Below are 23565 nucleotides of genomic sequence, written 5' to 3'. Positions count from 1 at the left end.
TTCCTACCATTTTCATATTGTTTTATGTAGGCTAACGCATAATAAATGAATCTCAACTGAAACAATATAATCTAATACTGTACCACTGGAGCCCTTTGATTAGAAAATGAATTAGAATTGAGGAAACTGTGGAAAATCTCTTACCTTTTACCAACATATCCATCTACTGCCAGCTGTGTTTGTAACTGAAACACAACTGTACTGAAAATGCTCTTATTTTTGGAGAGAAACCCTCTCGATTGCAGAAGGATGACTGTCTAAGCCTACATTTTTCTAAAAAATCTTCTTCCACTCCTTTTTCTTTTAAAATTTCTTCTATAATTGTTATCAGTTGAAAATTGTTTTCAGATTTCATATCGTCCATGAGCTCCAACTGCTGACACTTCATCCTGCTGAAAGATAAGCAAAAATTATTCTACTCACTGGCGGTTCATACACTTTCATCTGACCAAACTACATACAAAATTAAAAGTGATATTCCATGTTAGGTGGTTGGGTACCGGTACTCATTTTAGGTAGGTACTCAAAACCTTATACCTTAATGATCAATCAATACTCTTATACTTTGAGTCAATTCACTTTCTTATAAAAATATTATTAATTATGTAGCCTATATTCACAGCAAGTGTGATAAATGTTTTACACTTAAATATATTCAGCACACTATATCATATTACTTGATCAAACTCTTACGATTCTGTGCATTAGAAAGTTGAGAATGAAATGTGTTACCCGAATATTGAATACATTTATTCAGCACGTTGTCATTATTTTGATCACCCTTATTCACCTTCTCCCATAATAATGATATGAGGAATAAAATTCGAATTATAGTCGTCGATATGCTTGTATAATGATGATCGTAAAATGCGATAAGATTTAGTATGGACAGAATATTCTCCATATTCCTGTCTCAACTGATCCAATCTCTGAAATAGATTGTAAGCTTATATAATTCGGGTGTAGAGGAATGAGGGGGTTTCCAAGATTTCTCTAGCACTATATAATACATTCGCACAAAAGCAACCAGCTCTGGGAGATGAATCATCAAAACTATAGTCTACTGGGTGTCTATTGTTACTGTATCTGTACCTATTGTAGAGGTCGGCTATAATATAATACGGTAGCCTATATAGTGAATACATAGTCACCCCCTCCCACAAGTGAAATATTGTAGTTTTTACGGTACTATATGATTCATTATACCTACTATTATTCATTTCAGATGATATTTTCATCATTCTTTATTTTGAAATGAAATTCTCAATATTGTCATTCAAGTGGAAAAACTTGATGAGTTTATACCATTTATGATTTTGAATGGAATCATTGAAAACTCCGAAGTAGACTTACTGTACCCACAGTTCCTAACTTAAGACTAATCCAAGTTTGATATGGTAATTGAAAGAAGTGAATATCATATTATAAATGAATATAATTCTATATGAAATCTGTATAGATTAATAGATTTTATTAACGAATGTGGAATTATAAACGGTACCGGTAGGGTACCTAATAAATGTAAACACACTTTAACAATGAAATGAATTCGAAGAAAACATCTTAATCAATATAAGCTTTTATTACGGTATGATAATTTATTCACAGAATATAAAATGAGCTTCAGGTTTATAATATTATAGAAATTCAGGCTCAACTATCAACATGATTTTTCACAATTTCTTAGTATTTTTCATTTAATCAAAATGTTCATATTTTCCTCATTTGGGAGAGAAAATCGTAATTTTTCTTCACCGCGAGATATTGCATAAGCCCAAGTTCATTTTTTTAAATTTTCAATTTACACGAATATCACAATTCTAGTGTGAAAAGAGATTTCCTGGCAATATCAATAATTATGAATTTCAATTATTATGACACAATAATCAATTAATATATAATTGAGAATTCCAAGATATAAATTCAAAAGAATATATTTGAAAGTATTTGAAGTATTTCAAGATATACTCACCTTAATGATAGTAATCAATTAATCTGAACAATCAACTAATCGTGATGAGCTAAGAATCAATAATAATCCAAGAACTATTTTAAATCGTTTCATGTAAATAATTCTTATTGAATAGTTCGAATAATTCTCTTCAGTGAGAATCTATTATTAATGAAGGATTAGAATAAATGAATAAGCAATTCAATTACTAATTTGGTCATTTTCATGGAATTGATGCCATTGACCGCATTAAATCTTCCTTAAAATCATATTTCAATAGCATGTTATTTCCTTAGAAATGAAATTTTCAAAATTCCATTGACTAATGAATAATTCAAGGATTTCTCACCTGTTGGTTATTGTAGTAGTCCACTACGGTACCCAAGACTAAATAAAGCTACTGTAATCTAGAAGTGTGTACCTGGCAGTAGACTATCAGTACAATAATACAGGCGGTAATTTACTCTTATTTTCATGAATACGCCTCTAGGCATAGGCTACTCAATTATTGTGAATAGCCAGTATAACATTGAAGAAATAAACTAGTCTACGTGAATCAAGTTGATAATCTTGAAAGCAACTGTGGTAGACTACTGAAAATATTTCTGTGAACTCTTTTGAGAAACCCACGTAAACGAGACTTGTTATTTGTAAACAATGTAGATCCCAGTTAAACGATGGAGCTTACTCATTCAAATTAGCTCTAAACATCGAAATATTTGCTACAGTGAACCCAATTATCATACATACATCTGGAACTTGTTCTTGAAAAATACTAACAATAAAGTTGTACCGTACGGTATATGATTTTTTTCTTGAAAAATGCGATAAAGATGGGTTAATTTATTACTAAGGTTCATTCATCGAAAAGAGCCTTTACCTACTTTATTCAGGAAAACTTCCCGTTTTCTGCTATTGTTCGGTAGTATCCGTTCTAAGGTTTTTTACCGTACTAAACATCCGTTAAACCAATTTCTTATTCAATGTAATTTAAAATTTCAAATGAGTTTTTACTTTGTATGCAGCTTGATAATACATAAATAAGAAATAATAATATTATTGATAAATAGTTTCGGCTCAACACATTTTTTAAGAATGGTTTGAGCACAATTATTAGATCAAGTGTTTCACTTAGATTGGAATATACAGGGGTAATAATTCAAGAAACCAGCCTTTGCAAGTCAAAATTTCCTATGCACTTTTTCGTATGTATAGAAAAATTTACTCCATACGACAAAATTAAGATATGACTCTCCAATTAAGACTTTTAGATACCTATATCCTATGCTGAATATTGTGTATGAGATATTTCGATTCAACATTCGATTTTTGCCTATTATTTGACTGAAATTATAAATGGTTACAAAATGAAAAATTGCAATAATTGATTGTACCTTGGATATTATATAAGTCCAATTCAAAAATATAATAATAACTAAAACAGTTGGAATCAGAGAAATAGAGTGATTCCAAGAGCAGAAAATCAAGTTTGAATAAGTATGAAAACTTTAAAACTGCTTTCCTGAATAAACGACTTTTTTGAGTTGGAGCAGTCTTCCTCCCGAGGTGCATTATGATGATAATAATATAGGTAGGTACAAATAGAATTGAAATTTTTATTTTTAAAAAGCAAACAATAGACTTCTATAATGAGCTTTCCAAAAAAATGAAAACCATAAGTAAGAATCAATAGTAATGTTTTAAAACTCACATTTTATAAGAATCAATAAGATTTTCCATTGAATCAGAGATTTCATCTTAAAGTTTAATTCAACTCGGATTATCTTTGACAAAAATATTCCTAGATGAGAGGCAATTAATGACAATGGTAGAAAATATGATGTTGTTTAAATTACATCAATAACTGTTTATTCAATAGGCATATTTTTTGTCATGAGACCTCCCTCAACACATCAATCTAGTAAGACTTGTTTGTAGTGATAATAATATTGATAACTAAGATCATATTGATCTTATACGGATGAACCAGAATAAATACAGCTAATAACGCCAGACTGTTACTTCACACCAGTTTGAGATTCATCTTACTGATTGCATCTAATATTATGTCCTTGGAAAAAATTAGAAAGACAGCATGTAATACCAAGAAATATAAAACAAACAATGTCTATTACATAATCATACTCAAAATATAGCAACAGTGTAGAAGTGATGTGTTATAAATCAGTACAGTATAGCAGTATAATAATAAAGATGGAGAATCAAAACAGAATCTGCTTCACTGTATACAAGAAAATTAAAGAAAATCCCAATTGTTATATTATTTTTATAAAAACACTGGGATGTTGTCAGAAATATCACTATAATATTTATTGTAAAATCGCCCTACATGCCTAGATGTTTCGACACCATCAGTGTTGAAACATGTATGTAATTTGACAATAAATTAGTGGTATTTCTTACAATATCCTAGTGTTTTCATCATGGATAGATATCACCACGGTATTTAGACTTCTTCTATATACCGTGGATATCACAACATCTCACCAATAACAGTACCGTATCTAAAATATTTTTCGCCACACTGCACAGAAAGCAGCTGTTTTCCAGTCCTACGTAGATCTGAAAGACCTTGTTTGCAGACGACGTCAGAAAAGGGTTTCTTTTCCGGGCTAGCCCAGAAAGTTGTCTCTTTCCAGCCGCTTATGGCTGGAAACAACGCGCTAATTATTATTATTAATAAGTCATCCGCTAGATCGGGCGAGTGTCCACTTTCATAATAGCTGAAGTCGCCATGATTTTAGTTCCAGTTTCGAATCAAACTAATTCGCTTCGCAACCAGTTTTATTCAATTATTTATTGTTGATTAGTGCATTCCGAATTTTCAAAAATGCTTGAAGATGACTGTGGTATTCCAAGTGAAATTTTAAAAGAATCTGAAATCCTGACTGCAAATCTTCTACCACTAAAATCAAGAGATAGGTACGATAGCTTAACGAGTATTCTTTATTTTGTATTCTTTATTTATTTTGTCAGCAATACCTGTAGTGTGGCGAAAAATATCGTTCGCACCACGGGCAAAAATGTTTTTCCAGCTCTCAATCTTTTCTAGTCCTCGGCCTACGGCCTCGGACTTGAAAACCGATTTCGAGCTGGAAAAATCTCATTTTCTGCTCTAGGTGCGAAATATACTATTTCCTACAGATACCTTAAAAAGTGACCATTTCTGCAAAGATTACAGGCCTCAAAGAATCCCTTTTCCGCACTAGTGCGCAAAGTGAGTACTTTGCGTACTCCAGATTTGCAGCATGACAACGCAAAATAGTTAGTAGGTTAATGAAGCACCAGTGCAGCAAAATTAAAATTAAGTTAGTAACACTCATAGTGAGGCCCACGTTATAATGGCAGTGGAGAACAGCGTTGCCTTGCCATTATGCGCTTTCATTATAGTCATTTCAATGCTTACATAAGATAAACCCCCTTCAAGCAGTCAGATAAATTTTCAATTGAATTACTAATCATTATAATTCAATTATTATTATTCAATTTTAAATAAATTAAGGTTTTTATTAATAATAAAATTACACAGAAAAACATTTGATGGATTTCAGGGAATTTTACCCATAATTACCCACTTTTCATATTCAATGGTAACTGTAGGAAAAATTTAATGTGAAATACGTGCGCAAAGTTCGTTTGCTGCACTCAAAAAACCATTCCGCCCTCGCCTACGGCTCGGGCGTAAACGTTTCTTTCGGTGCAGCAAACTGTCACTTTGCGCACTAGTTGCACAAATAACTATTTCATTATACTGTAATGATTTTATCAATCGAATGCTGTCAATCAAATATTGATACCAATATTCCTCATATTACTATAATAATTTTCCATTGTTATAAAACTGAATTATTTCATTCCTTCGAAGGTTTTCATTTTGATTTAAACTACTGTTCTTTGATTCACTCTATCATGTGAAAAAATTACAGTAATAGACCTATACCTCAACTTTGGCATAATATTTCATCATAAATTTGTTATTATGCTATTTTTTTGCTAGATATTATTGTAAAACTCGTCATTTTCAGTCTGTCAATAAGAATAAATCAATCAAACAATCTGTAGATTAATTTGATGCATCAAGTCATCAACAATTCGATATTCTAGTGTCAGTGTAGCAATAAGGTGACTCAGAACAAAGATATTCAATCCCTCTATCTCCTCCAAGAAATAAATAGAACTATAGAATTATAGAAGATCTAGCCTACTCCAGGAACACTGTTAAGAAACTGTAATCTCATGGATTACAATGCAATGATTTATTCCTACATTCATGTGATATATCACATGGGTGTGGCAATTGAATAGGAGAATGAACAAAGAAATCACAGAATAATAAAATAGAATAGACAGTTGAAAGCCTATGATACTACTGGACTTACTGCTCCTTAACTTATGATTGAAAAAAAGGGGAAGCGCTTTTATGATTGAAGAATAAAAGATAAAATGTAAGCGATTGACTCTATGGCTGCGCTGTTAAGCTATCAATAAGTCTAATAATAAATCCATGCACCTTAAACTGTAGGTTCACTCATCTATCGTCATCGTCATCCGTCTCTTCAACCACGCACAAGCGTGGTAGCTTTCATGTGGACATCACCCTTAGCAAAAAAATAAGTACCTAATATTGTGGAGAGTGATGCAATTGAAGAAACATTATTTTTTCAAATTTGTTTCAACAATAAAAATGTCTAGAAAAACTACATTCTCAAAAAAAAGTCTATTGAATGTAAAGCTCTAGCAATTGAAATAATATATTACCCCTCAATAAAAATGAATAATACATTGTATTGGACTACGGTACCGCTTTAGTTCTTCAAATTCATTACTCTATTCACGCTAAAAAAATAATTTCTCATAGGAGACTTTGAAGATGGACCATATACTTGTAGAATTCTACAATGATGTAGAATTGAGAGTTAAAATTGTAAAATGAATTGATTTTCATTATTTTTAATACCAGCTAAGAATAATTAAATTATAGATGGAATAAGGTGATGAATGTAGGTAAATTAAAGTTCTAACAATTGAAATTTATTACTCCTCAATAAAAATATATTTCATATACGGTACATATATATTATCAATAATTGTATAAGAATAATGTATCGCTTCAGTTATTGAAATTCATTACTTTATTCACGCTAAAAATTAATTTCTTCATTATTAAAAAAAAAAAACATTTATTATGATTTTTAAAAAAATTATGAGTGCATCATTAGCATTTTTGTAAAATATGAAACTTCAACTAATTCATGAATTTCCCTTTTTACCCCATTTCAAATAAGAGTTATAATGTATTAAGTAACAGTGCAGGATCTATTTCAATTGTTTGATCCTTTGTTTTTGTGTGCTGTATTTTAGGAAATTGAAAAAATGTCATTGTTTAGCCTATTCTTTATTCAAGTTTTTATTATATTCTTATTCAAAATACTAAATTGATTTAACAGTCCGTTCTTTATTCATTGTTGGAATATATTTTTTTAAAGTATTTAATCATTCAATCTAAAGCTGAGTTTACACCAAAGTTATTAAAAAAATTCTAATCACTTAATCCTTATAGATTCTATTAGATTGAACGGAACTTGACAAACACATATGCTCCTCATGTGCATTATAAGTTATGTTTAATCTAATAGAATCTACAAGGATTAAGTTATCAACATTTTGTTAATAGCTCTGGTGTAAACGCAGCTTTACACACAGTTTTGATAGTTTTTACAATAACGTGCAGTCAATTATCAAATAACTTACTGCAACAACTGCACGTCGTTGTAAAAACCATCAAAACCTTGTGTGTTAAAACATCGCAGCTTGAAATGGATCAAGAAACCATCATCTTTATTTTTTATCTAATTGTCCATCGATTTAGTATTATTTGTTATTAGTAGGTACTGAATTGTTTGTTGTTTTTCAGAGGGTGTTACTAGTGTTGACGCTGCTCATCGCGGCAGCCAGTGCCATCTTCAAAGGCAGTCCCCCGCCCCCCGTGCCCCCTGCACCGCCGCCATTCATCAATGCGTTCGGTGGCGTCAAATCGGCGTTTGGCGGCGTCAAATCGGCGTTCCCCAGCAGCGTTCTCGGCATCAGACCCCCACCAATCAGCCAGCTCCCATTGAGCTTTGACTCGTCCATTGCCAATGACTATGCTCCTCCACCTCCTCCACCTTCCGTAAGTTGCTATTTTCTCCACATAAGCTCATTTATTAATTAATTTATTCATTTATTAATTAACGTATGAAGACAACAGGTTGCTACTGCTTAAGTGTCATTTTTACAAATACAGCAACAGTTCTTACTTACGTACTTACTCCTCAGCTCCACAGGTCGCTACAACCCTTGGCCTCCCTCACAAAGCCTCTCCATCTCTCCCGATCCACTGCCTGCCTTTTCCAGTTTCGAACTCCAAGCGTCCTCAAATCCTGCTCTACATTATTAGTCCATTCTTGGCCTTCCTTTTCTTCTTCTATTGTATATTTTTCCCCTCCACATACATTTGGCAATCCTTTCATCATCCACAGCAACAGTTTATCCACTATAGGACACATTTCTCAAATACTGAAACTATTCAAAGTTCATTAATCAAAAATATCATTTACGATGGTCATTTCTCTTCAACCTCCAGTCGGCCATACATGAAAGATCTGTCTCCACCGATCACAGAACATTTATTGGTTACTTTGGGGGGCACTGGTCAGTTATATGAATATGATAATATAATTAGTCTTTCCCCCTAGTCTCTTGTTAGTGTATGTGATGGGGTTGAAGAAAATAACTTACGTACAATACAGAGTGGTAATTAATTCTCAACAGAGGTACCAATATATTGAAAGTGATGTAATTTCATTCTCTTGACCATCCCAAAATTGTTACTATAGATACCTAATTTCTTATCAATAAATACTATAGTGAGGTCCACGTTATAATGGCAGTGGAGAAAGATAGGAGAAAAACGTTGCCGATCCTCCATCTTGTCAATGTCTTCTTCAAGACGGTAACTGATACAGGTTTATTGCTGTAATATTGACTGTTCATTCTCGTTAAAAATAATCTAAGCTATAAATTATATTTTTCAATGATTTCATAATTGAGATGAAATATTTTTAATTAATTATTAATTCTACATTGTTAAAATACGATCTGGCAACAGAGCAAAGCGAGAAAGAAATAGCGCTATCCGCTTTGTTGAATGATAGACAAGGATAGCAATACCATTGCTAATCAAACACTGCCATTATAACGTGGACCTCACTATATCTGTTTTATTCAAAAAAGATTAAAGAAGTCAAGTGGTTGGAAGATTGAAGAGAAATTTATAAAACTTGTTATTTTCTTTAAAGGAAACCACGAAGAACTCGACAAAAACCAAAAAGAAAGAAGGAGAAAGTTTGTTGATTTTTTAAATTAATAATTCAATGAAAAATATTACCTAGGTTTTTTATATTATTCAGATGGAATGGAGGAATTTACAAAAAGGCCAGGAAGAAATATTGATACAGTTGAATTTCCACATATTAGTATCAATAATATTATAAAACTTGAAAGAAATTGAAACGAAACTATTTGTGCGTGTGTAGGTACTCGTTTTATCATATGTGTAAGATGAGTAGATGGATGACATACTCGTTTATGAAAGGTATGAAACGATTCACTCCAATTCACCTACAAGCTCATTGTCTCACAAAAGTTCTGAAACAGTACGAGATTACCAATAATGATCACGTCACCTTCCTTGTATCGCGTTGACGCACCCACTTTTGCAATATCTGTTCTCAAATAATCGCCCAGAACTATTCGACTTCCCCTCGTAATAGTAAAACTCTGCCGCATAACGGAAGCCATCTCCAGCAGAGCATAACATCACGTGCATTTCTTCTCTCTAAACAAAATCAGATTGACAGCTATACGCAATTCTTCTGATTTCAATTTGAAAACCAAATTGAGTTTACCGTTAGGAGCATATTACAATGGATTTATTTCCAGTTGCAGTGACAGAGCTCAACTGTGAACTGTGTTGTATTTTTTGTGTGACATCCAACAAAAATTTACAAATATTATTTTACAAAATAGCGTTAAATATTTGAATTTCATTCAATTTCTTCATTCACTTATCAAAATTATGTGAACTCACTGGTAAATAATGGAGTAACATCGTTGAGAAAAACGTTCACAATTTTAAAATTTCCAAAAAGTGGTGATTGAAATTATTAAGTCATGTTGAAATTCAAGTTGTTTACTGTAAGTATCAATTTGTTTTATTTGTACAATGTATGTGAATTTGTTTTGTTTGTCAAATGTATTATTTTATTTTTAAACTCATTCGTTTAAGTGTTCGTAATTTTCATGTTAAATCATGAAATAGCTTAGAAAGGTCATCAAAAGATTCTAGTGATCATGAATATCCTACAATATGAATAAAAAAGGTACCATTTCTATGCCACATGTACTGTTTATTCCAGTTGTCTATGTTTTGCAATATTCTTAACTCTAACAATATAAAAATTTATCATTGAAACATATTTAGGATCGGCTTCAACTGATTATTGTAAATAAATTATTATTTATTTCGACCGTTAATCTCTCTAGTCTATTTATAGGCGGGTACAGCTTTATTTTCTATTAAAACCATGTCTATTTTTCATAGAAAAAATGAAACAAGTTCCTATTTATAAATTCAATTGCTGGATAAAAAGTCAAGAATGTTTCCTATATTTTGATAAATGTAATATTGAAAATGAAACAAAAAATACTGTTGCAATCTGAGGTAATATGTTGAAAGTTATTATTCTAAATACAGTAATTATTTTTGTCATTCAAAAATTCAAATATGAGTCATGCTTGCTAGAAATGTTATGCGTTTTCTCTTGAAATGAGGTGTCAGGAGCGAATAGCATTACCTAAGCATATTAGTTGTTCATTCTTATCTCATTGAAAGAACATGGCACCAAATATAGTTTTGTGTCTCTCTTGTTCCGGTACAGAAATATACTTATGGAACAGTGAATAACATTAAGAATGATGAAACAATCAATTATTGTAATACAATCAACTACGGATTTTATTTTTGGAATCCATTTAATGCTACATTTTTTGAAATGAACTCATTTTGTTAGTGATGTGTTGTTGAGTTTTGAATGCATCTTTCCATAAAGAATAAGATTTCATTCAATAAATAGTTCTGGGAAAAAGTACTTTTTCTAATAAACTTTAATAATGTGTGACGGTGGATGATCAATGATAGATACATAAATAGTATAAGTATCTATGCATGTAAATTGTAATGTGAAATATTTATGATTAGTCTACTATATAACACAGGAGGGAGTAGTCTAACACTTCAAATGAATTTGTTTTGTTTATTAACATTATTTAAAATATATTTTATTATTAGTGAATAATAAAATTGTATATTCCAGGGGTACGGACCACCAGCACCTTACGCACCAGCAGCCCCATATGCACCTGCTCCACCTCCACCGCCTCCACCGCCACCTCCACCTCCACCACCACCTCCACCTCCACCGCCAAAGGTGAGATTTTTCCAATTCAAAGCTTTTACTTTGAATCAAATTTTCAATTTTATAATAATGTAATGGTTATGTTATTGAAATAAATTTATTGATTGGGTTCATTTAAAATATGAAGAATTAGGACTTTTTCTAACAGACTCTTGTGTTCATTAAGTTGAATTTTCAGAGTGACTTTTTTGTCGTAAGAAATTTATTTTTCTGTTGAAAAATAATTTTCTCACATTAAGATTTTGCTAACTTGCGTCCGGGAAGACTCAAATTTTATGCAGTGTTGAGGAATTCTCACGGAACTGTATTTCCGTTATCGATGGAGAATACACGAGTAGGCTATTTTGGAATATTTCAAACTTGAATTATTTTCCTTTCCACGGAATTATGCTCGTCTCCACGTGGACCGTTGTCTCGTTGGTGGAAGGGGAACATAATTTGCGTGGAAAAGATCAGTTCCAGTCAAGCCGCGAATCGAAACAGATTGAAAATCCAGAGGTAGCCTCGGGCCTCGAAGACTCAGAACTTACGTGTTTGTTGTCTAAATTTCTTAAAATGTATTAGTTTTCATGGCGGAATTTATTTAAGTATTTTAATTGTTTGAAGTGAATGTGTAAGTTTTATTGAAAATGTTAGTGAGAACATCCTAGTGTAGTGACAATTCTAATAGAAGATTATATATAAATTTAACGATTGTTAGTGCCATTATATTATCTAGCTGATCCCAATTATTCATTTGAAATAGAGAAAAAAGTAAAGTTTACGCTACCATCGTAAACAGTTAGAATTCCAGACGAACAGTTTGCAAAATCTTACAAGCAGTTTTATAGAATGTGCAATGAAACGATACAGATTATTTTATGTCCAAATTTAAATTGGATTAATCCATTTAATAAGATTTTACAAGTTAAATAGAACGCAAAAGTTTTTTGTTTGTTCAGTCCCATGACTCAACCTTAGAATTTAGATATCTCTCTTCTACCCCCATCTGGGGCGGTTACAATAAGATGCATGAGAAAATAAGCAATATAGATATGTACATATCTGCATACGGTACTCTATCAATGTGGATCAATGTGATAGAATTAAATTCCTAATGCTTTGATTAATAAGATATATTTACATCTTTTTTGAACTTTATTTGGATGAAAACTAATCAAGACACTTTTTTCAGGAGTACGGACCACCAGCTCCATATGCACCAGCTCCACCCCCACCACCTCCACCACCGCCTCCACCGCCTCCACCTCCACCACCACCTCCACCGCCACCTCCAAAGGTAAGAATTTTGAAATTTTCATGTAGGCTAATGGAGAAATTTCAAGTGTCAACTTGATAGTCTAATTTAAATTCAACTCAAGAAATAAACTAGAACTGAGATTTGTAATAAGTATTTTAATAAGGCTACTTGAATTATTTAATTACTGTATTATATAAATAACTAGTACCCTAATAATTAGTTTCTTTTCTATAATAATTACTGAAATGTTAGAACTAGGACAACTTTTAGCAGTTCAATAAACATTTTAAGGATGATAAAAAAAACACTAATCCCTGATTAGTATTTTATGATTGCTGTTATATTCATTGCATGTATTCATTCCTATATTTGTATTGTTACCCACCTTGTATCTTGTGTGTGGGTGTAAAATGAATAAATAAATTGACTAGAATTCCTATTTAAAGGGGCTTAGAACATTTTTTTATACTGAAGAAACCTTGAATATTACATGAATTAAAACAAGTCTCTAAATCAAATTCACATTAAGAAATACTGATGATGGTATGCTAGATTGACATTGAATACCTATATTCTAACTTATTTTTTTGCATTAATTAGTGCAAGAATTACGAATGTTTTTGTTGCTTTGCTGGTGACTATTCTATACAGGTATAGTGTAGCCTGATGACAACCATAATTAGCGACTTTATAATAATAATGACAAAATAATTTACTAATTTTTGTTTTCCTATTACAGGAGTACGGACCACCAGCACCATATGCACCAGCTCCACCCCCACCACCTCCACCACCACCTCCACCGCCTCCACCGCCACCTCCACCACCTCCTCCACCACCTAAGGTAATTGGAATGATAATAATTCTGTAGTTGGGCTCTTGAGTTTCACTTCTTGAAATCAATCAATCGTGTTTTTTTATCTTGATAAAAATTATGAGAGAAAAATATTGCCTTGAAGGAATATGGCAGGTTGTGAATAGGCTACTAGGTTACTTGATCATTTTTTATAATAAAAATTTCATTTGAAGTATTAAAATCTCATCTCCTATCAAGAAATATGGCAAATTGTGAATAGGCTACTTGATATAATATAATAATAATATTATTACTTGATAATTTGTTTATAATAAAAATTTCATTTAAAGTATTGGAATCTCTTTTCTTTTCATATTATATTCTTATTATTGAACTTATAGTTGTTCACCATACGTTCATACATCATTAGAAATTTGTTATGGATTTGTTGAGCTACATAACAGAGAATAATGAGATTATATAATTGTTATAGAGATTACTGTATGATCATTATTATGAGATTACCGTATATAATTATGAGATTTATAATGTGCCTTAAATAATAATAACGATGCCTTAAATAAGGACCAAACTTATAAGGTAATGAATTGATAAAAAAGCTTTTATCCCGATTCATCATTCACGTCTGTCCTCTTTGTAAACCTAAGACCTGAAATCAGAGTTCATCTGCTTTCATTGAAAGATGATTGGAAACTTGATGCAGTTCAGAATTCCACTTCAATTATCAAGATTATACTTGAATAATATAGGTACTTGTAATACAAACAATCACATAATTATGCATGGAATATTCTCTTTAATATTTCCCTTTTTAAATTCCAGGAATATGGACCACCAGCCCCATATGCACCAGCTCCACCCCCACCTCCACCACCGCCTCCGCCACCTCCACCACCTCCTCCACCTCCTCCACCACCTCCACCTAAGGTAAGATTTGAAATAGGCTATACTGATATTCAATGTAGGCCTACATACTAAAAAAAATATATAAATAATTTTATTTTTCATCATAAATTTCATAAAATATTCATTTTAAGTTTTGGAAATTATATTACCACTTTATACATACTTCGTCAATATTATTTAGATTTTGTACTGACTGTTGTATTAAGAATATTTTAGAGAGTGCCTATATTCTCTCGTTAGAAAAATGATAATTCCTCCCCACCATATTTTACAATATTCTACCATTAAAAAATATTTCCTACAGGCAATAACAATAAATAGCCTTAACAAATAAATATCAAGATAACTTCTAAAATTAGTACCCCAAGAATCTATAGATTGCAGCTTGTGCAGTACCATAGGAAAAATATAGCATGAATATTTATAAAATAGAAATTATATAGTACCCTTTGAAATTTATAAAATATAATACAATACAAATTTAATAGAATTATAGTACTCTTTGAAATTGATAAAATGATAGTATAAATTATTATTAATTTCAAAGGGTGCTATAATTCTATTTTACAAAGTAGCCCTGAATTAATTTTAAGAAGATAGCATAAATATGTTATCAACTTGTATTAGTTGTCTCTGGTAGTACAAAATCAAGTAATACTGGTACAGAATTTTATGAAATTCACAAAAATTATAAGTTATATTATTACTAGTAGTTCTGTGAACAGTAGACCTCACGCAGTATTCTCATCCACAAGTACCTGATTGAAACTGTAGACCTTATGGAAATACAGCAATAGACTGGCTTCTCCACACATCTGTGTAATCACATGTCAGCTGATTTATGATGAATAATTATTCTATAGTCTGATTTTTACTCTTATATTGGCGTATGAAGGAGGCTTCTTTTTCCTTTTATATTATCCTTGAAATGCAACATTTCCAGAATCCTTGTATATACGTCGACACACAATTAAAAAAGGAACATACCTGTCAAATTTCATGAAAATCTATTACCGCGCTCCGCTGTAAATGCGCAACATATAAACATTTAAACAATCAAACATTTAAACATTAAGATAAATGCCAAACCGTCGACTTGAATCTTAGACCTCACTCCGCTCGGTCAATAATAATGCTTTATTGAGCATTTTAATAATAGTGTTGCATCATTAAAATTATTGATAAAACTATCTTTCCTCAATTTCAGGAGTACGGACCACCAGCCCCATATGCACCAGCTCCACCCCCACCACCTCCACCACCGCCTCCACCTCCACCTCCACCACCACCTCCACCACCAAAGGTGAGACTGAAATTGAATTGAATATATTACAATAAACATACTACACAAATTAAGCAATACTCCGTAGCATGATAAGGAGTAGTTCTAACTTACTATTATTGCTAGACTTTTTTGAGTCTTTGGCTTGAATTAAATTATTTTTTAGTTAATAAGTTATTTCAAGTCCTCCAAAACACAGATAATTATAGAATCATCCTACAAGAGTTATAAAATAATTTGTTCTCTTGATATTTCCTGTAACCCAAAAAATCTATTTGAAAATTGGAATATAAAATGTTTGCTTCCGTGATATTGAAATTTATTTATACATGATTTATAGCATACTAGGGTTTATCCAGAGTCATAAAGAATATCAGACACCCTTCACCAAACATTTTTTGGTTTACAAATTATATTAGCAAAATCATTCATGATTACCAAAACAGCTCTGCAAACAGTGGTTTTAATTCAAGATCCAGAATGTTGAATCCGATATCACAATAAAATAGTAATATCTTCTCATCTTGTAATTTACCAGGTGTATAGTATGTTAATGTTATGTTACTTTACAAGGAACTGAATATCACTAGGTAAATTTTTATAATTATTTTAGGAATATGGACCACCATAATGTTACGTTTCGATATTAGTATAAATCTCACTCCAGTAAAAAAATTAAGTTTATTAAAATTCCTTCAATTTTTCTCAATTTCAGGAGTACGGACCACCAGCCCCATATGCACCAGCACCACCTCCACCACCTCCACCACCGCCTCCACCGCCTCCGCCACCTCCTCCACCTCCTCCACCACCACCTAAGGTAAGTTTCAAATTAGTTTTGATAAATGAAAATATAAATCTGAGTACCCTTTTAAATTATTTTAAGTGATCACTTGAGAATGGCATTAATAGCCGAAACATGCTGTGACGAAATAATTTAAAAGGGTACTCAGATTTATATTAAAAGTAGCCCTATAGAAAAAATACAATAAAATAGTTTTGATATGTTTAGTAGACAAGAATATGTAGAGTAGAGCAATCAATCTAATTATTTATATTATCTATCACCCACATAATGAGGTCATATCAAGGTTGTAGCATGGAAACAGGGAAATTGAACTGTGTTGTACTACAATCTACCTTCATGGTTTAGACATAGACATATCCTGTGAAAATGGACTGTGCTTTATAAAATTGTACGTTTATAGTTTTCAAGACTCAAGACATATTCTGGTAGCTTATTTTTCACTGTAGTTGAACTATATATCGCCGTTTGAAATATTGAGATTTCCATGAATTGACATTTTTATAATAATCTTTGAAGGCTGATTTTTGGCTGACATTCCTACTTGACCAACACAAAATAGCACAGTTTAAACTTGTATTCCCAGGTTGGGAATGTAGGGATACTTGGACCAAATGTAGAACAATAGCCTATTGTTAGTTTTAAATTCTATTCTTGATATAATGATATAAGAGTTTGAATCTTGTTCCACAAATCTTAGAAATTATTCCAAGACTGTTATTTGCTGGTAGTTTGATATGAAAACTCATATCGATTAATCTGAAAAATAATATTTGCGCTCAACTGAATTCACAATAATTTTGTTTCCCCCATTTATCTTATGAATCGATGTTCAAATGGGGTTTTTTTTGACTAGCCTATATAACATCATTTTTGTGAAGAAGAGAATAATCCTCCACTTGAACAATAATGTGATTCTATTTATACATTCTTATACATTCTATTTCAATGTTCTCTGTAATATCAACTGATAAAACGTTTTCATTTAAACAGGAATACGGACCACCAGCTCCATATGCACCAGCTCCACCCCCACCACCACCACCACCACCGCCTCCACCACCGCCTCCACCGCCTCCTCCACCTCCTCCACCAAAGGTAAGGATAAAATAGGAGTAGAAATAAAAATAAAAATCTCAGTACCCTTTTTGAATTAATAAAAGAGATAAAATAGGAGTGTATTCTGATTGGAATGCATTTATGTAATTGCCTTGTATAATTTTGAGTTGTCAAGGTTTTAATGATAAAATAAGAGTGTATTTGGATTTAATTGCTTATGTAATTTTTATGAATATTTCAAAAATGGAAAAGTCAATAAATACCAATGAAAGAAGATTGTGGTGTTAACAATAAATTCAAGCTAAGTTCCAATAATATTTATTGTAATTTTGCAGTTTCAATATGCTTCCATGAAGTAGATATTGTGATATCTGCACTTTATCATTGAGTATAAGAGAGAAAAATATTAATTATTCATTCATGTATTGACTGAATTTATACAAATATTGCGAGAAATCATTAGTATTAGCTCTCTTGGGAAACTGAGTCAACTTAATAGTGGAAATTTGTGTTTTTCTCTCTTTCTTGCTCTCGCAAGAAATACTCCAATGTACTAAAGAATTATTATAATAGAATATCATAGAGTCAAAATCATTATTCAGAGTTTTTCTTGTCTGGAAGCTTAAACTTCTCAATTGAGTTCTCAGGCCAATCATTTTATAGTATTTTACAGATGAGTTGTCCAATTGCAAAATCATATATATCACACATTTGAAATTTTTCAGGAAACTTGAAAACAATAATTTTAATGCTCTTTTAATTATCTGGGCAAGTTACTCATTTACAGTCACAGTTTCGCCCTCAAGATACCGTACATAATTTTGTGTGATTCAACTTGTTCAGCCTATGTTCTAGACCTAGAATTCTGTAATTAATATCTTGATGGCTTTATGCAGTTTTTGAAATGAGTGATGTACGGTATCTGGTTTTGGAAATAAACTACTCAGATAATCAATTAATTTTCTAATAATTTTGTTTCAGGAGTACGGACCACCAGCCCCATATGCACCAGCTCCACCCCCACCACCTCCACCACCGCCTCCTCCACCACCTCCACCTCCACCACCACCTCCACCTCCACCTAAGGTAAGATTTAAAAAAAATCATGTCCTCAAACCCATTAAATGTTGGTTTTTATTAAGCAACATTTATTTATTTGTGAAACAGAACAACAACATAATACAATAAAAAAATATATAACTACATTGCGTGGGCATACAAGGAAAATCCACTAAGTCCATAAAAGTAATTCTTTCAGGAAAATCAATTTCTAATTTCCAACATCAATCATAATTTCCTTACAGTGATTTTCACAATATAATTTCATACTGCATTAAATTAAATATTCTTCATTGATAATAAATTATTCAACATTTATAGTTTATAGAATTAATTATTGAAAACTGATAAAAAAATATCTTCAAAATGCATGCACGTTTATAAAAGTTACCTGCGATTAACCAAAGATGAAAGATATCAGCTACTTCTCTCAATCTGATGAATATGTCATTCAATTATCATTCAAGATTCAATCACAGTTGGAATCATTGATCCAATTATTATACAAAATTCTTCAGAATGATCGGGGGAGGAACAAAGGCACAGCAACTGTTCTTCCCCAGATGTGTGTGCAACCAGGAGTTTAACTGTAATATTTTTAAAATACTGTATTGATATGTTAGTATGTATGATAAAAGATTCCATGTCATTTTTCTCTTCTACGATAATACAATAACTCAATTATTCTTTTATTTCAGGAGTATGGACCACCAGCCCCATATGCACCAGCACCACCCCCACCACCTCCACCACCACCACCACCTCCACCTCCACCACCACCGCCTCCACCACCTCCACCTAAGGTAATTGATAATGGTTTTTTTAAATAAAATATTTACCTGAAATTATTTTCAACCTGCAATTATTTAGAACTTGAATTTGTTGGAAATTATTTTATATTTGATTAATTATTATTAGTTAGAATAATTTATTGTAAGAATATATTACTTATGAGCAGGAATATAAGAGATTCACTCTTATGATGGTTTGGTGAAACGTCATCAATTATTGTGATTACTGATTGATTTTTTTTCAATTCTAGGAATATGGACCACCAGCCCCCTATGCACCAGCCCCACCCCCACCACCACCTCCACCACCACCTCCACCACCTCCACCTCCACCTCCTCCACCAAAGGTGAGAACAAAATAGGAGTGTATTTGGATTGAATTGCATTTATTTAATAGCCTTGTATAGTTTTGAGTTGTCAAGCTATTATGTTCATTTCAAAAAATTTACAAGGAATTAAACTATTACTACAAAATTAAGAATGTGATACTTCAAGAGGGATGTCAACATTTTGTACCAACGTCAACGTGTCCCAACTCCCAGTGACATTTAAAGTTGGTATTTTTTATTTAATTTATCTCTCAAAACAGTGAGTTCCTCTGATGCGCCCTAGCCCTATAGAAGCTTGGCTGTATCTCTATCATATTCAACCTTTTACAAATTATAAATGAATTTAACAGTAGTAGTAATATTAATAATTCATTCCATTATGAGAATATAACAATGTATCTTATTATAAAACATTCAGTGCCAGAGTAGACGATGCCTACAATGATGATACTTGACACTTCCTGGATAAAATTTTATTATTAAATAAATATTATCAAAATTTTAGATTGTATTTATTATAGTATTAGTATTAGTACTGACAAGTCACCTATCAAATGGGATTATTCCCAAAACATTGATGTAATATAATGATTATTAATTAATAAATGAAACGAGAGAAGGGTGAAAGAGGTTCACCAAAAGTAAGTACCATAAATTGTATTTCTATACATGACGCCCCCCTTCCACCTGCATGGAGCCGCCCTTGCAGGCTAGGACACTGAAAATAAAAATTTATTTTGTTGGCACAACCTGCAAACATTGATTGTTCTCTGTTAAAATTATTCTAAATATTTTTGAAAATACATTATTATCTAATCAAAAAATATTTTTTAGGAGTACGGACCACCAGCCCCATATGCACCAGCACCACCCCCACCACCTCCACCACCGCCTCCACCACCACCTCCACCGCCTCCACCACCACCTCCACCACCAAAGGTGAGACAATCATATTTATTTTATTGAATTGCTTTATTACAAAAAATCTCTGAATAGTTGAGCATTGTTTACTAGTCAATAATTGAACAATGTCAAGTCAATAATTGTTCAGTTTATATAATATAATAGTTGTTACTATATAATAATATCCATGTCTTCCAAAACACAGGGAATCATAAGATTCTATAATCATATTCGAATTTTTAATGGAATACATCACTTTTTATTTACTGTATGTATTCCTTTCTCCTTTTAATTTAATCTTGAAGCTACTCATCCATTATTCTTCTAATCAATATCCATCAGCTTATGGCTACTGATGACAATGGTGGTTGAACTATGAACATGCCATCTACAGAATAGTTTATTAAATTCAATGAGAATATATTGTCAAAAATTTTAATACTGTAATGATTTGCACGAGATGAAAATCTAGAATATTATAATCAAACTTTATTGTAACTGGAGTTAGAGTAGTATTAGCATCAGGGTGGACAATTTTTTAATTCAATAATATATTTAGGCTAACTAAAAGATTCTCCAGTTTATGTTTTATTGTTCTGTCACGCCTGATTTAACCTTTTCTCAATGACCTACTCATTCATGTATAATGGAATAATATTAATATGTTACTGTATACAAATTTATATTTCAATGTTATTATGAATCTCACTTTATTAAAAATATGAAGTTTATTAAAATTCGTATGATTTCTCTCAATTACAGGAATACGGACCACCAGCCCCATATGCACCAGCTCCACCCCCACCACCTCCTCCACCTCCTCCTCCTCCTCCACCTCCTCCACCACCTCCACCGCCACCACCAAAAGTAAGTACAGATTAACAAAAGTTTCGGTTATTAATCGTTATAACATTTTAAGAAAAATGTTTCGCAATTAGAAATAATAATAGAATTAATAAGTATAAACCATATTTACAAAGAAAATGACACTAATGTAATAACAGTGGTAGATAAATAATAAGGTAGTACTTGTGCTATTTTTCTTTCAAAGTGATAGGTGACAAAGTCCAAGATAAGGTTAGAATTTCACGTGTAAAATTTCTATAAAATTTTAGTCCAAAATAAACATAAAAACTATAAATTTTGAATTTAGATGGCTTGAATTAATAAATTGATTAGTAATATTAGTACTCAATTACCACTTGTAACGGATAATATTGAGTTATTTAAGAAAATTTGGGACTATTGAAGAAATACAAACTTTTAAACACTATTATTCCTCAGAAATCCAAGTTATTTAGAACTCATCTATTTATAAGATACATCATGCACAATTGCAGAATTTTGAAAAAACTTGATTACTTTCCAAATTAAAAGTTCATTTTTCAGAGTTACTGTATCTTTTCACAATTGGCCTGTTTTTAGAAATATTTAGTTGAGGATTTTGCTGAGATGATATAATGAGTAAACCAGGATATATGATATATGAGTTGAACCAGGGACAAAAATAATACATGGATTTTACTGTATCTTCAGTCTGTGGTTGAACATAACCAGAACAGAATGTAATACAATACATTTTTAAGAATTATTATACAAGTTTGGTCAGCAATGTCCACAATCCACCCCTAATTCTAACAACGAAAAATTGAATTTTGCATTACGAGTTTTCTAATTTTTTAAAATTTCAGGAATACGGACCACCAGTCCCATATGCACCAGCTCCACCCCCACCACCACCTCCACCGCAAAAGTATAAAACTTTCGATATGAAGTTTTCGTTTTTTTCTATAGCTCTACAGCCCATTGTGGGCTTTGGCCTCCTCCACAACATTCCTCAAATGTTTCTATCCATTATGAATCCTCTCCATCCTCTATAACCCATTCTTATCAATTCATCCCTTATCTCATCCTCCATCGTATGAAGTTTTCATATTAAAATGAATTTTTCGTTTGTTTTTCAGGAATACGGACCACCCGCTCCAGCGAAAGTCTACGGTCTACCAGGTGGACTTCTTTTCGATGACTCATTCCCCATCCAGCACACGATAGCTACATTCCCAACGAAGAGCGATTTCTCAAAGAGAGTCTCAAGCACACCCTTCTTTAAATTCTAGTTTGTAACCAACAACACCCATCAAGTATCGAAGTTCTTAAAAACTATTGTATAAATTAATTTTGTCAAATCGCGAACGAATCCGTCTTCATTATCATGATTGATATTATTATAGATGAAACCTGATATCAAAAGTAGTAGCTGATATTTTCATCCATTTTTCAAGAAAAATGGATGGAAAATACAGTGGAATCCGAGGGGTGTCTTTTCAGAAGCAGTATACTTAGTCATTAATATTTAAGGTTGTAATTAATTTTAGTCATATTTTCTATTTATAAAGTTATTTAATAAATGTTTATATGGATATTAAAAATGACTCTCATTAGAATGCATTTCTCTACCCATGGTTGTATTTTCCAATGATCCAAGTTTTAGTGAATCAACTTGATGAAGATGAGAAAAAGAATAATTCGATTCAATTCCATTTCTTTTCATAACCGCCCTGGAAGTTGACGTTATACAGAGTTGCAAACATTAGGTCAACACTACACAAATTGCATCTACTGAAAAAATGAATATTGTTGGAATAATAAGTGTCAGAATTCGAAAGTTTATAGTTGAGTCCATACTCCATTTTTCAAACTACCGGTATGTCATCCTTTTCAAATAAGTTGAATTTTTTTTGGCAAAGCAATGATGAGCCCTAAAATCTAGTGCTCTTTGCACACCTTTTGAACCCCCCTACATCCGAAGTGACTGCCAAAGCGATCCAGTCAATAGAAAATAGACTTTCTTTGTCAACTCGATCTAAATAAATTGAATAAGTCTATA

The 23565-nt window shown here is 32.0% G+C and overlaps 1 protein-coding gene across 1 annotated transcript; it reads left to right on the top strand.

The window, feature by feature from the left end:
* The first annotated feature begins 4301 nt into the window (after positions 1-4301).
* Positions 4302-23135, top strand: LOC120353643 (formin-like protein 20). Its single transcript, XM_039438202.1, has 10 exons — positions 4302-4338; positions 7861-8141; positions 11386-11499; positions 12662-12766; positions 13467-13571; positions 14367-14471; positions 15658-15753; positions 16448-16552; positions 17531-17635; positions 22643-23135. Exons 1-10 carry the CDS (start codon positions 4302-4304, stop codon positions 22793-22795), a joined length of 1206 nt encoding a protein of 401 aa, XP_039294136.1. The 3' UTR covers positions 22796-23135.
* Positions 23136-23565: the final 430 nt, after the last annotated feature.

The sequence above is a fragment of the Nilaparvata lugens genome, chromosome 11 (assembly GCF_014356525.2).
Source record: "Nilaparvata lugens isolate BPH chromosome 11, ASM1435652v1, whole genome shotgun sequence".
NCBI lineage: Eukaryota > Metazoa > Arthropoda > Insecta > Hemiptera > Delphacidae > Nilaparvata > Nilaparvata lugens.
Note: the sequence above shows the minus strand (reverse complement) of the source record. Positions and strands in the feature narration are given on the sequence as shown.